Source organism: Plecotus auritus, assembly GCF_963455305.1.
Source record: "Plecotus auritus genome assembly, chromosome: 1".
In the NCBI taxonomy this organism is placed as follows: Eukaryota; Metazoa; Chordata; class Mammalia; order Chiroptera; family Vespertilionidae; genus Plecotus; species Plecotus auritus.
Genome location: NC_137770.1, coordinates 218090614 through 218104315, shown reverse-complemented (window position 1 = coordinate 218104315; position 13702 = coordinate 218090614). Strand labels below are relative to the sequence as shown.

Sequence of the window (13702 nt, the reverse complement as noted above, 5' to 3'; positions counted from 1 at the left end):
TTGTTCCATACACCAAAGGGTGGCAGGTTTGATTTCCAGTCAGGGCACATACCCTGGTTGCAGATTTGATTCCCAGTTGGGGCACTTGTGGAAGACAGCCGATCAATGCTTCTCACACATTCTCTCTCTCTCTCTCTCTCTCTCTCTCTCTCTCTCTCTCTCTCTCTCTCTCTCTCTCTCTCCTTTATCCTTTCCTCTCTCTAAAATTAAAAAATAATAAAACCAAGAAATACAAAAACAGACAACTACAGATCTAAAATAATCATTCCCTGTCTATAATTTTTAGTGTAACCTTTTATGGGAGGTGAGAAAGCAAACTCAAGTACAAACCTATCTCTGACCTCAAACAAATTCCTGAAACAAAGCAGGGATAAGGGTAAGAGAAGAACTGATGAGCAGTTCAACCACTGATGTTGTTCTCAGACCAAATAAACATCTTCATCCAGTATGCTTTATAAACTACCTTTCGGGACTATTAGACAAGTTGTTATTGCTAGAAAGATTAAGATAATGGTATTAATAATCTTCATAAGGCAGTATCCATTCAAGAGGCATTCACAGTTTGCAAAACACCCTCTCCTTTTACATGCATACATTTTTAGTTATTACTTAGCAAACATTCTCTCCAAACATGTAGTAAATATAATATCCAGAGTTCGATTTTTGTGAACATGGCTCTGTATAATTTTCCTTTTTGATCTTTCCCATGATATCATCACCTTAATGTCAAATATTAAAATTCAATTAAATGGTTTTTTCCTGTGTTGGTGGAAATGGCTGTGCATGCATTTAATTATTACTATAGCACTTCTAACCTATTGGTTGCCTTATGCTTAGAGGTGCAGATATCATTATACTCAAATGTATCCTCTTAAGGCACAGGAGGATGGGACCATGTGTCTCTGGGCATTCACAATACCACAAGCTATCATGTTCTTAACAAAAGGCCTCAGATGATGATGATGATGATGTTGATGACAGTACATTTTTTTTGTTTGTTTCCTTTATTTCACAGGATTATACACTCACCATGTATTTCCAGCAGTCTTGGAAAGACAAAAGGCTTTCTTATTCTGGAGTCCCGCTAAACCTCACGCTAGACAACAGGGTAGCTGACCAACTCTGGGTACCAGATACGTACTTTCTGAATGACAAGAAATCATTTGTGCATGGGGTTACAGTGAAAAACCGAATGATCCGGCTGCATCCAGATGGAACAGTTCTGTATGGGCTACGGTGAGTGGCTTGTGTTGCATGTTTTACTGTTGTTGTTGTATTTTATGTTTCTTTCTTGAGGAAATGGGCAGAGGGGAGAGAAGCAAGTAAGAAAATATATAGAATCTTTTATCTGTATAATGCAATTATATTAAGGACCAGAAAATCTCTTTTGGAATCATTTGAGCTAAATCTAGGCAACTTTGTCCATTGAAGGTGAGTGAATTATTTGCCTTAAATTTTAAATAACAAACAGTAGTAAGAAAATGTCTTTGCTAGACAGAATTCACATCTATGTATTGTAGAAGTTACCTAATTTTTAACCAATTGCTTAATTATCTCAGAGCCACCCAGACTGAACTATGTTCTAAGTATCCTATCTAATAAAAGAGTAATATGCAAATTGACCATCACTCCAACACACAAGATGGCTGCCCCCATGTGGTCAAAGATGGTTGCCCCCATGTGGATGCAAGATGGCCACCACAAGATGGCCAGCTGGGGAGGGGAGTTGGGAGGGACCAGGACTGCAAGGGAGGACAGTTGGGGGCAATCAAGCCTGCAGAGGAGGGAAGTTGGGGGCAACCGGGCCTGCAGGGAAGGGCAGTTGGGGGAGACCCAGGCCTGCAGGGGAGAGCAGTTGGGGGTGACCAGGCCTGCAGGGGAGGGCAGTTAGGGGTGACTAGGCCTGCAGGGGAGGGCAGTTAGGGGCAAACAGGCTGGCAGGGAGCAGTTAGGCATCAATCAGGCTGGCAGGGGAGTGGTTAGGGGGTGATCAGGCTGGCAGGCAGAAGCAGTTAGGGGCAATCAGGAAGGCAGGCAGGCGAGCAGTTGGGAGCCAGCAGTCCTGGATTGTGAAAGGGATGTCTGACTGCCCGTTTAGGCCCGATCCTATCAGGGACATCCAACGGGCAGTCGGACATCCCTCAAGGGGTTCTAGATTGGAGAGGGTGCAGGCTGGGCTGAGGGACAAATTTCGTGCACCGGGCCTCTAGTTCAGTATAACTACTTAATTATAAAAGGGAATTGGGTAACAATATTTTAAAGAAGTAGGACAATATTTGTGGTGACTTTGAGAAGATCCAAAGTGGGTTTTTTTAAATTCTTGATTGTTTAAAGTATTATATCTAGTATTACATATGTCTCCTTTTTCTACCACTGACCTCTCCCCAGCCACCCCCACACCCCGAGCACATGCCCAATGTGGTTTTATTCCCTGAAATATCTATGTTTTAACTTGTATATTTAGGCATATGATTCATATTGAATTAATTTTTATTACATGTGAGGTAGGTATTGAGATACAGTTTTTCTATGTGGCTATTCAGTTATTCCAGCAACACTTATTGGTGCCTTTGACTGAATAAGTAGGAGTCTATTTCTAGGCTCTCTTCTCTTCCTTTGTTCTACTTGTCCATCCTTAGGCAGTTTCACAATATTTTAATTGCCATAATGCTATGTTAAATTAGCAAGTTATGTCCCACAACTTTGTACTTACTGTTTAAGATTGCTTTGGATATTAAAGGTCCTTTGCATCTGCCTACCGAAATAGACCGCTGGGATTATAATCAGGATTGCATTGAATCTGTAGGACAGTTTGGGGAGAACTCACATGTTAAAATGATAAAGTCTTTTAATCAATGAACTTGAACATAATAGATCTACATTTAGTTAGATTATGTTTAATTTATATCGGCAATGTTTTACACCATAGTGGATTTTGTTTTAATTCTTTATATCTTTGAGAATCAAGTAGAAAAGAGATATCATACACTTATAGAGGTCTATTATTAACCCTCATGTAGTAGGGGTCCTTTTAGGCTATAGTTTTAGGCTAAAATTTAAATTAGCTGTCAGTTTTATCAAATACCAAATTTATGACATACTATTATTATTGTAGGATATGTAGTATAGTGTTTTTTTAATTTTTTGTCACCTTTTGTGATCCCTTTGAAAAGCTGATCAAAGCTATACATCCAGAGAGTCATTCAGCCTCAAATTTCCCTACTATTTTAAAGTGTTTATCAGCCTCCTTAAAAATTCTTCCTCACACCATTGACTTTGAGCTAAAACTCTTGTTAATGGTCAAAATCCTACAATTAATGTCTGTACATTCACCAAAACCCCCAAATAATAAGCAAGTGGAAAAAATAAATCTGTGATGAAACTTGTGAACTTGACCTAGTGGTTGGTTATCTTTAATCTTATTGCTGCACACTCTTTTCAGACTTTGCTCCGTTCTTTTATTAAATTCTCCAGTCTTCCCTCTCTATTGGCTCTTTCCCCTCTGTGTTCTCTTGGAGCACCCCTCCTTTGGTTTCCTCTATTTCCTCATCACCCATTTACTCCTCAATCTCCCAAACCATGGTGGCCCTCGTCCATGTTACCTTCCTAAAACAGCGCTTTCAAAAATTCCCAGCACCATTTTCAGTCCACACTCTTGACTTCTCTGAATAATTGAAGAGTGATGACTGACCTTGACTTCAGGATTTCCAAGACCAAACACAATTATTTCATTATTCTTGTTCTTCTGTCTCTTTGCTATTCAATCACTTGTTCCTCTGTTGTTTCTAATAGTGCCCAACTCATTGAATTTAACAGCTTAAGTATCTAAAATCTCAAGATCACTGAGTACAGAAAAATATTTGTAATTGCTTACTGAGCATCTGTATCTGGATGCCCTGCCAGGTCCTCCTGACGTGACCCCTATTTTATATCTGTTTTTCCGACCTACTCCTTTCCCAGCTGCTAACAATATCATTATCACCCTAGTCAAGAGGCATAAATGCAGCATCTTTGACTTTACATCTCTTTTGTCCCTGAGATCCAATCTGCTTTTACTCTGTCTCAACCATCTATATTTCCAAACCATTCCCATCACCTAAATAATTCAGTATCCTCACTACATGTCACTTCCTGGCCAATTTCTTGTCTCAGTTTTTCCCCTTTTCATCACTGCTATCTTATTTTTCCTACAGTGCGTGTCAGATCATGTCACTCCCACACTAAAAAAGTTTTCCATAGTCCACATAAAAAGCATGTTTTTAGTCTTCTGTGTGGAATCTAAGACCCTCTATGTATAACCTAAGTGTCTTTCCCTCATTATTGCCCATTTTCTTCCTCTAAGCCTTTAAAAACAACTTACTATTTCTCTGAACACATCTAGGAAATTTTAAATTAAATATGTAACAAATATTGCATGTATCATATCTATACTAAAAAACAAAACAAAAAAAGAACAAACAAACAACTATTATTTATTTGAAATTCAGATTTAACTGAGCATGTTGTATTGTATCTGGCAACCTTGTAGCCCTACTGATATGCACTCCCTTCTCTATCCCCAAAGACTTTCCCCCACTTCACTACTTTCTCCTTACTATCTTTTTAAGCCTTTCTCAAATTCCATTTTCTCCATGAGGACTTTTGCAATCTTCCTAACCAGATAAAAACTCTCTCATTTGATACCTTACTTCACTTTAATCTCATAAAGGCCCATGAGATTTGTTTGTAAGTCTCTTATAATATTCTATCTTTCTATCTTAGAGTTATTTTGCTGTGATGCAAACAAAATTGTATTTGTTGAAAATGTGAACTCTATTTCCTTAACCTTTGTATACCCTCTCTCAAACCAAATTAGTGTTTGAAAAATTGAAATGAAAATTTGTAGGATGTAGTCCCCTAACACAAGATAGTTATCAGCTGCAACATTTCTTATATCTAAATGATGACTTTTAACAAAAGAGCAATCATTGCTGTTAATGACCAGATGTGTTGTGCCTCTTGTCCAAACATGATCCAGCTGGCTGCAAACACTGATTTTCTCTAAGGCCTAGCCCTATGGGTGCTGAAAGACTGTGTTTATCTTTCCATGAAAATGGCAGGCATGGGATGACTTAATTCTGGGAAGACATTTAGTGGCATATTTAACCTCCTTAAACTACCTTTTTGTTTCCATTTCCCTCCTAACCCTGGCCTTGGCTTTTCTTTCAAAGTCCCATAATGCTTCTTTTTTGCAGCTTCTAGCAAATGTGAGCCCAGAGCCAGATGGTTTTGAGGGTATGTGTGAGAATGGGCAGTGGAATTGGTAGTAAAAATCTCAGCCAAATACTAGCTCACACTGGTACTCAGTAAGTGTGTTGCAGAGTATGTATGTGAACTGTGTGCACACACTGTAAGCAGACACAGTAAGATGTTCTTATCACATCATTTTAACTAACACCTAAATAAATAATTGAAACTTCATAATGCCTCAGGCACTGTGCTAAGTACTCTACTGATAATGTTATATTTAATCTTTACCATAACACTGTGAACTGTATACTATTTTATGCTACTTTTATAGATACCAATACTAGGAAATCTAAAGTAACTTTACCTTTCTCAAATTTTATTATTTACTTTTCATTTTTAAATTTTTAATAAATATTTATTGTTGAAAGTATTACATAGGTTCCCTCTTTTTCCCCCAATGACCCCTTCTAGCCTGCCCTCCCCACCCCAGGCCTCCACCACCCTATGTCTGTGTCCATAGGTTATGCATATATGCATACAAGTTCTTTGGTTGATCTCTTCCTACCCACTCACCCATCCACCCCTGCCTTCCCTCTGATATAGGTCCAAACTGATATACACAGTACTATTGTCTGATTAATTACCAGGAGACACAAATGCCTGGATATATCTCCTTTTGTGATCTGAAAATTGATGAGCAGATTTAGGCATTGACAATCTGATATATCTACTGTAATAACCCCATTAATTTATATGTAATTGTATTAGTTTGTTGTGGCTGCTGTAACAAAGTATCACAAAATGTATAGTTCTGGAGGCTGCCAGGTTGGTTTCTTTTGAAGGCTATGAGGGAAGGATCTGTTCCAGGCCTTTCTACTTGCCCTGTAGATGACCTCTCCCTATGTCTCTTCAGATCTCCTTCCTTCTATGTGTATCTCTGTGTCCTCTTTTTATAAGGACACTAGTCATAGTAAGCCTATGCTAAGGATTTCACCTTAACTTGATTACCGCTGCAAAGACCATACCTCCAAATAAGGTCACATTCTAAGGTACTGGAGGTCAGGACTTCAATATATGAATTTCACGGGACACAATTCAGGCCCTAACAGTAACAATTTTAGCAGCCTCTGATAACCTTTCCCTAAATTTATTTAGAGTTTGCAAAATGACAATGTTCTATTACTCCTTCTTTATTTATTAACTAAATTATTCTCTAAAGATGAACTCTTCCTCATCAATTATTGGGTAATCCTGAGGTAAAGTTGGTATAATGAAGATAGGATCCGTATTTGATTATTCTCCCTCATTTAGCAGTTTTCAAATTAACAAGTTATTTCCCAAAAACCCCCAAATGTGATCACTCAGGTTTGGCATTTTGTTGTTTTTTTGTGTGTTTATCATCATGAAGTCACATGAAAAAACAGGTATGTCTGTTTCCATCCACTGTAGCTATTGTTATTTTTTATTCTAAATTTGTCTTATCTTTGGCCAGGGGCAGCCCCTTTAAATTGGCTCCTGAGTTCTTTCAACATGACCCCAGTTGTCTCTGATAGTTTCCTTATCTTCTGTTATACCAACTTGCACACTCTTTGTCCCAGAAATGGAGAAGATACATCATGAGTTAATATTGATGTTTCCAACTCAAGTTTAGAATTACAGAGCTTTTTAAACTTCTTTGACTTAAATTTTGTTTCTTTTCCATTAAAAATATTGATTCTTAATATTTTGACATGCTTATTTATTTACTTTATCTTATTAAATATGCATAATATATGCATGAGCACATATATATTATTCATAATAGCTTTTAAATAATACCAACATTATTGTTACTAGTGATGTGATTACCAAAAGGAGGTTAAGATTTCTCTGCAGTCATTTTCTTTTCTTTTCTTTTGTCTTTAGGATACATCACATTACAGATATTGAGTAGAATTACTATCTTTGAAGTTATATTTTAAGTTACAGTTTAGAACAGTTCCTTCCTGCAGTGTTAATCTACTAGTTTACTTCATTTTGCTTTTGATTTGGATTTTTAAAATTAAGGTAATTTCCTATCTAATAAAAGAGTAATATGCAAATTGACCATACCTCCACTACACCCAAAAACCACGCCCACCAACCAATCAGGAGTGAGTATGCAAATAACCCAACCAAGATGGCTGTGGTCACAGAGAGAGCAGGAGGCTTGGGTTTCCCCGGCAATGGAGGAAGCCAAGCTTTCCGCCTGCCCTGGCCTGCCTTGGCCTCTGCTTAAGGCTACAAAGTTTCAATTATAGAAGATAAATAAATCCCAACAAAAATGGCGGCAGCCATGGAGCTGGAGAGAGCAGGAGGCTTGAGTTGCCCCCGGTGATGGAGGAAGCCAAGCTTTCCGCCTGCCCTGGCCTGCCTTGGCCTCCGCTTAAGGCTACAAAGTTTCAATTATAGAAGATAAATAAATCCCAACAAAAATGGCTGTGACCACAGAGCAAGCAGGAGGCTTGGCTCCGCTCCAGGCTACTAAGTTTCAATTGTAGAAGATAAATAAATCCCAGATACCAGGGCCTCCACTTGGGTTGCCGTGGGGCGTGGCCAGCCTGCAAACCACCACAGGCCCCTCACCCAGGCCGCCCCATGCCCCAAGGGAACCCCCACCCTGATCAGGGACACCCTTTAGGGCAAACCAGCCATCCCCCACCCGTTTACCAGGCCTCTATCCCAGGGGTCCTCAAACTTTTTAAACAGGGGGCCAGTTCACTGTCCCTCAGAACATTGGAGGGCCGGATTATAGTTTAAAAAAAAAAACTATGAACAAATTCCTATGCGCACTGCAGGCCCGGGATGAGTCGGCTGCTAAGCAGGACAGGCAGCAGCACCCGGCGGGCCAGATAAATGTCCTCGGCAGGTCGCATGTGGCCCCTGGGCCATAGTTTGAGGACACCTGCTCTATCCTATCTAACACTATCTAATAAAAGAATAATATGCAAATTGACCATCACTCCAACACACAAGATGGCTACCCCCATGTGGTCAAAGATGACTACCCCCATGTGGACACAAGATGGCCACCACAAGATGGCCAGCTGGGGAGGGGAGTTGGGAGGGACCAGGCCTGCAAGGGAGGGCAGTTGGGGGTTATCAAGCCTGCAGGGAAGGGCAGTTAGGGGTGACCAGGCTGGCAGAGGAGGGAAGTTGGGAGTGACTGGGCCTGCAGGGAAGGGCAGTTGGGGGGCACCCAGGCCTGCAGGGGAGAGCAGTTGGGGACCAGGCCTGCAGGGGAGGGCAGTTAGGGGTGACCAGGCCTGCAGGGGAGCGCAGTTAGGGGTGACCAGGCCTGCAGGGGAGGGTAGTTAGGGGCAAACAGGCTGGCAGGGGAGCAGTTAGGCATCAATCAGGCTGGCAGGGGAGTGGTTAGAGGTTGATCAGGCTGGCAGGCAGAAGCAGTTAGGGGCAATCAGGAAGGCAGGCAGGCGAGCAGTTGGGAGCCAGTAGTCCTGGATTGTGAGAGGGATCCCAGATTGGAGAGGGTGCAGGCTGGGCTGAGGGGCACACCCCCCCCCCATGCACAGATTTCGTGCACCGGGCCTCTAGTAATTTCATAATTATATAAAACATTTACATGGTTCTGAAGTCAAAATGTAAAACAAAGTCTTACCTCCTTTGCTTTCCCTACCCCTCTTCCATTCCCTTCCTTCCCCAAAGGTAAGCATTTTCATTTGTTTTGAGATTTTCCCTCTGTTTTAACAGACACATGTCTATTCCCACCTTTGCTAGAATATAGCATTTTACACCCACTAGTCTTTACTTTGTAAACTGATTTTGCAAAGCCACCATAAATGTTGAAAGCAGAGTTTTAACCCAAATCTTCTCATTTCAGTTTACAACCTTAGCACTTACACAAAGCAGCTTATTACTGTCCTTTGTAAGTGTTTCTTTCCCTGAAGTTCATTTCTAGGAAGGCAGTTGTTCTTGTATAATGCTTTCGCTTCTCACTATTATAGAAATGAAAATAATTGCAGATGGTGCACAGCATAAATGGGACTAGCTCTGCCAAGTGGGTGAGTTTTTAAAAAATATACACAACTTTGTCCGGTTCTCTAGCACATACTCATGATTCCAAATTCCAAAGAGAATCTTCTAAGCTTCTGCTTTCAGAAATGTATCTAATGTTTACCAGAAACCTGTGGCCTGGTGGGTGTGAGAACTCTCTACCACATTTGCTTACTGAGCTCTACTCCGAATCAATTTTTTGATGTTCTTGACAGTGCCTGACTATGGGTTGTACATGAGGAAGGCCCATTCCTGCATGAATCTTCATGCATCAGGCTTCCAGTTTTAAATAATTAGGCAGCTACCTTTACTGGATATGAAAGAGAGAGTTTTCCACTATTCCTTGGAGGATCATCTCATCCTGCCTTGGTTTTCATGATAAAACAAAGTAAAAAAGTAAAAACAATGATTTTGAGAATACAGATCTGAAAGGAAGCCTGCGGTGTTGATTTTAAAAGTAGTTTGGGGATTCCTAAGTGTTTATATTAGCTCTCTACATTGATTGTACAGCCTGAAAAAAGTTATTTCTCTCTCCCTACAGACTTTCCCTGTATAGAGGCAATTACTATTATATTCAAGAGTTCTGGTCAGATCACACAGGGCTTACTGTGAGATGTTGGGCAAAAATATTGTTGATTGTAGAGAATAAATATGGGGGTTGTTGCAGTGTTTGCAGAGGAGGGTTGGCTGATATTGATAAATGCATCCTGTTAAGAGAAAGAAACTTTTACTTCAAATGGAAGAAGGAAAAAAACAGGCCATGCATAAAGAATAGATAGCTCACTTTATTAGAAAGAACGCCTGGAGACTTATCTTTACAATTCCCCCACCAAAGAGCACACTATTGTTATTCCTCTCACACTGTGGTTGACTTATATTCTAGAGTTTCACTAGTGGAGTACAGAAGGAGCTATTTAAAATGTTCTCTAGTGAAAGGGCTATACTTTTGTCTCTCAAAGATTTTATTTTTAATAGAGGCCCAATGCACAAAATTCATGCAAGGGGCTCGGCCCCCGACACTGTGGTGGCTGCCTCTGCCTCGGCCCCCACCGCATGGCTTCGTCCGGAAGGTCATTCGGAAGGATATCCAGTCTAATTAGCATATTATGCTTTTATTATTATAGATGTTCCTTATTCATCTATTTATATACGAAAAGGTTTATTACAAAATAATGCTTGTTAGGGTATTCTTTTTTATCATTATAATATTATGATTACTTTAACTAATAAATGAGCATCTACACTAATAAAAGAGAAAGATGCAAATTGACCATACCTTTGTGACATCCACCATCCAATCAGGAGTGAGTATGCAGATTAACCCAATAAAGATGGTGGGTTAATTTGCATACACAGGTGCCAAGCAGCCAGGGGCAGGGCGGGACGCAGGTGTTCCACACCGCCCCAACCACTCAGGGCCTCTGGGCAGCATGGGAAGGCAGGACCGGAGCAGAAAGAGGCAGCTCCGGGGATGGAGCGGAAAGGCAGCAGCCAGGGAAAGGAAGGCCTATTCTTGCATGAATCTTCATGCATCGGGCTTCTAGTTTTAAATAATTATGCAGCTACTATAGCTATTGTATAGTTATGTGATCCGTGGATGTGTAACTACAATTAAATTAAGTAAAAGATGGACCATAATTTATCTGAAAAACAGCCACAGCCCCTCAAGTTCATAACCTTCATAAGTCTGTGGAATAACACCAATGTGAACTCTCAGGATAGAAGGAAATAACAGGAGGGAAAAACTGAAAGAAGAAGGAAGGGAGGAAGGAAGATGAAAGGAAGGAAAGAACAATGAAGAAAGGAGAACCAAATATGTTAGATAATGTGCTGTGAATCTTAGAACCTAGTTATAGTATTACAAATGACACTACTTTCAAGGTGTATTAGGTTTTGACAACTGTCTGTGGATTTTTAAAAGTATTCTACTCCATGATTCTCAATTCATTCCATTAAACCATCATTTTCAACTTTGGTATTTTAGCACTGCTTTCATGAGTTTTTGCCACAGCTGTATATTATTTAAAATATTGATTTATTATTTTACGTAAGTATATATGAATGTGTGTGTGTATAAATGCATACAAAATTTTAAAAGATTTTATTAGTCTTGTACATGAAAAACCATTATTTAAAAAAAATAGATAATAAAGTACATTTAAGCTAGAAATTTTATTAAAATGTAAAAATGATTATCCATGTTCTATGTACAGTGATCTTTCCTTAGAATTGATCTTTCCTTGTAGAATTGAGATATAAATGTTGCTTCTTATAGGATATTAAATAAGTTAATAGCAACAAAGGATTTACAACATTCTTTTTTTAAATTTAAACTCTTTATTGTTTAAAGTATTATATAAGTCTCCTTTTTCCCCCATTGACCTCTCCCCAGCCACCCCCACACCCCAGCACATGCCCTCACTGCCCCCATCCCCTATCTGTGTTCATTGGTTATGTTCATATGCATACATACAAGTCCTTTGGTTGATCTCTTACTGCCTCACCCCCCACCTTCCCTCATAGGTTGGTGTATGCTTCTATGACTCTGGTTCTATTTTTGTTCATCATTTTATATTTTTCATTATATTCCACAAATGAGTACGATCATGTGATATTTATCTTTCTCTGACTGGCTTACTTCACTTAGCATAATGTTCTCCAGTTCCATCCATGCTGTTGCAAATGGTAAGAATTCCTTCTTTTTTATAGCAGCTTAGTATTCCATTGTGTAGATGTACCATAGTTTTCTAATCCACTCATCTGCTGATGGGCACTTAGGCTGCTTCCAAATCTAAGCTATTATAAATTGTACTGCTATGAACATAGGAGTGTATATATTCTTTCTGATTGCTGTTTCTGTTTTCTTGGGATATATTCCTAGAAAGTGGGATTACTTCTAAGTTCTATTTTTAATTTTTTGAGGAAACACCATACTATTCTCCACAGTGGCTGCACCAGTCTGCATTCCCACCAGCAGTGCATGAGGGTTCCTTTTTGTCCACATCCTCTCCAGCACTTGTCATTTGTTGATTTGTTAATGATAGCCATTCTGACAGGTGTGAGATGGTACCTCATTGTTGTTTTGATTTGCATCTCTCAGATGATTAGTGACTTGGAGCATGTTTTCATATGTCTCTTGACCTTCTGTAGGTCTTCTTTTGAAAAGTGTCTATTGAGGTCCTTTGTCAATTTTTTGATTGGATTGTTTATCTTCCTTTTGCTAAGTTATATGAGTTCCTTATAAACTTTGGAGATTAAACCCTTATCGGAGATAACATTGGCAGATATGTTCTCCTATGCAGTGGGCTTTCTTGCTGTCTTGTTGATGGTTCCTTTTGCTGTGCAGAAGCTGATTATTTTGATGTATACCATTTGTTTATTTTCTTCTTAGTTTCTATTGCCCTAGGAGCTGCATCGGTAAAGATATTGCTACTACAGATGTCTGCTACTTTGCTGCCTATGGCTTCTTCTAACACTTTTGTGGTTTCCTGTCTTACGTTTAAGTCCTTTATCCATTTTGAGTTTATTTTTGTGTATGATGTAAGTTGGTGGTCTAGTTTCATTTTTTTAAAATATATTTTATTGATTTTTTACAGAGAGGAAGGGAGAGGGATAGAGAGCCTGAAACATCGATGAGAGAGAAATATCAGCTGCCTCCTGCACACCCCCTACTGGGGATGTGCCCGCAACCAAGGTACATGCCCTTGACCGGAATCGAACCTGGGACCCTTCAGTTCGCAGGCTGACGCTCTATCCACTGAGCCAAACCGGTTAGGGCTAGTTTCATTTTTTTTGCGTTACGTGTATCTGTCCAATTTTCCCAACACCATTTATTGAAGAGACTGTCTTGACTCCATTGAATGCTCTTGCCTCCTTTGTCAAATATTAATTGAGCATAGTGGCTTGAGTCGACTTCTGGGTTCTCTGTTCTGTTCCATTGATCTATATGTCTGTTCTTGTGCCAGTACCAGGCAGTTTTGAGAACCATGTCTTTGTAGTATAGCTTGATATCTGGTATTGTGATCTCTCCAACTTTGTTCTTTCTCAGGATCTCAAGATGTATTTTTGGAGAGTTAGTTCCAGGTCTTTGAAGTATGCCATTGATATTTTAATGGGGATTGCATTGAATCTGTAGATTGTTTTGGGTAGTAGGGACATTTTAATGATGTTGATTCTATGAATCCATGAACACAATATATTCTTCCATTTGTTTATGTCTTCCTCTATCTCTTTTTGAAGTGTCATGTAATTTTCTGAGTACAGGTCCTATACCTCCTTGGTTAAATTTACTCCTCGATACCTTAATTTTTTTTGTTGCAGTGGTAAATGGGATTTTTTGTTTGTTTGTTTCTCTTTCTGTGAGTTCATTATTGTTGTATAAAAAAAGCCGTAGATTTCTGGGTGTTAATTTTGTATCATGCTACATTGCCAAATTCATTTA

At 39.5% G+C, this 13702-nt stretch overlaps 1 protein-coding gene across 1 annotated transcript in view; it reads left to right on the top strand.

Annotated features, from left to right (window-relative positions):
• GABRB1 (gamma-aminobutyric acid type A receptor subunit beta1) overlaps positions 1-13702 on the top strand; it is a 378953-nt gene that overhangs the window by 156196 nt on the left and 209055 nt on the right. The window contains exon 4 of the mRNA XM_080663833.1: positions 1016-1236. Within this exon, the coding sequence (XP_080519959.1) occupies positions 1016-1236 (221 nt within the window). The remainder of the gene's footprint in view (positions 1-1015; positions 1237-13702) is intronic.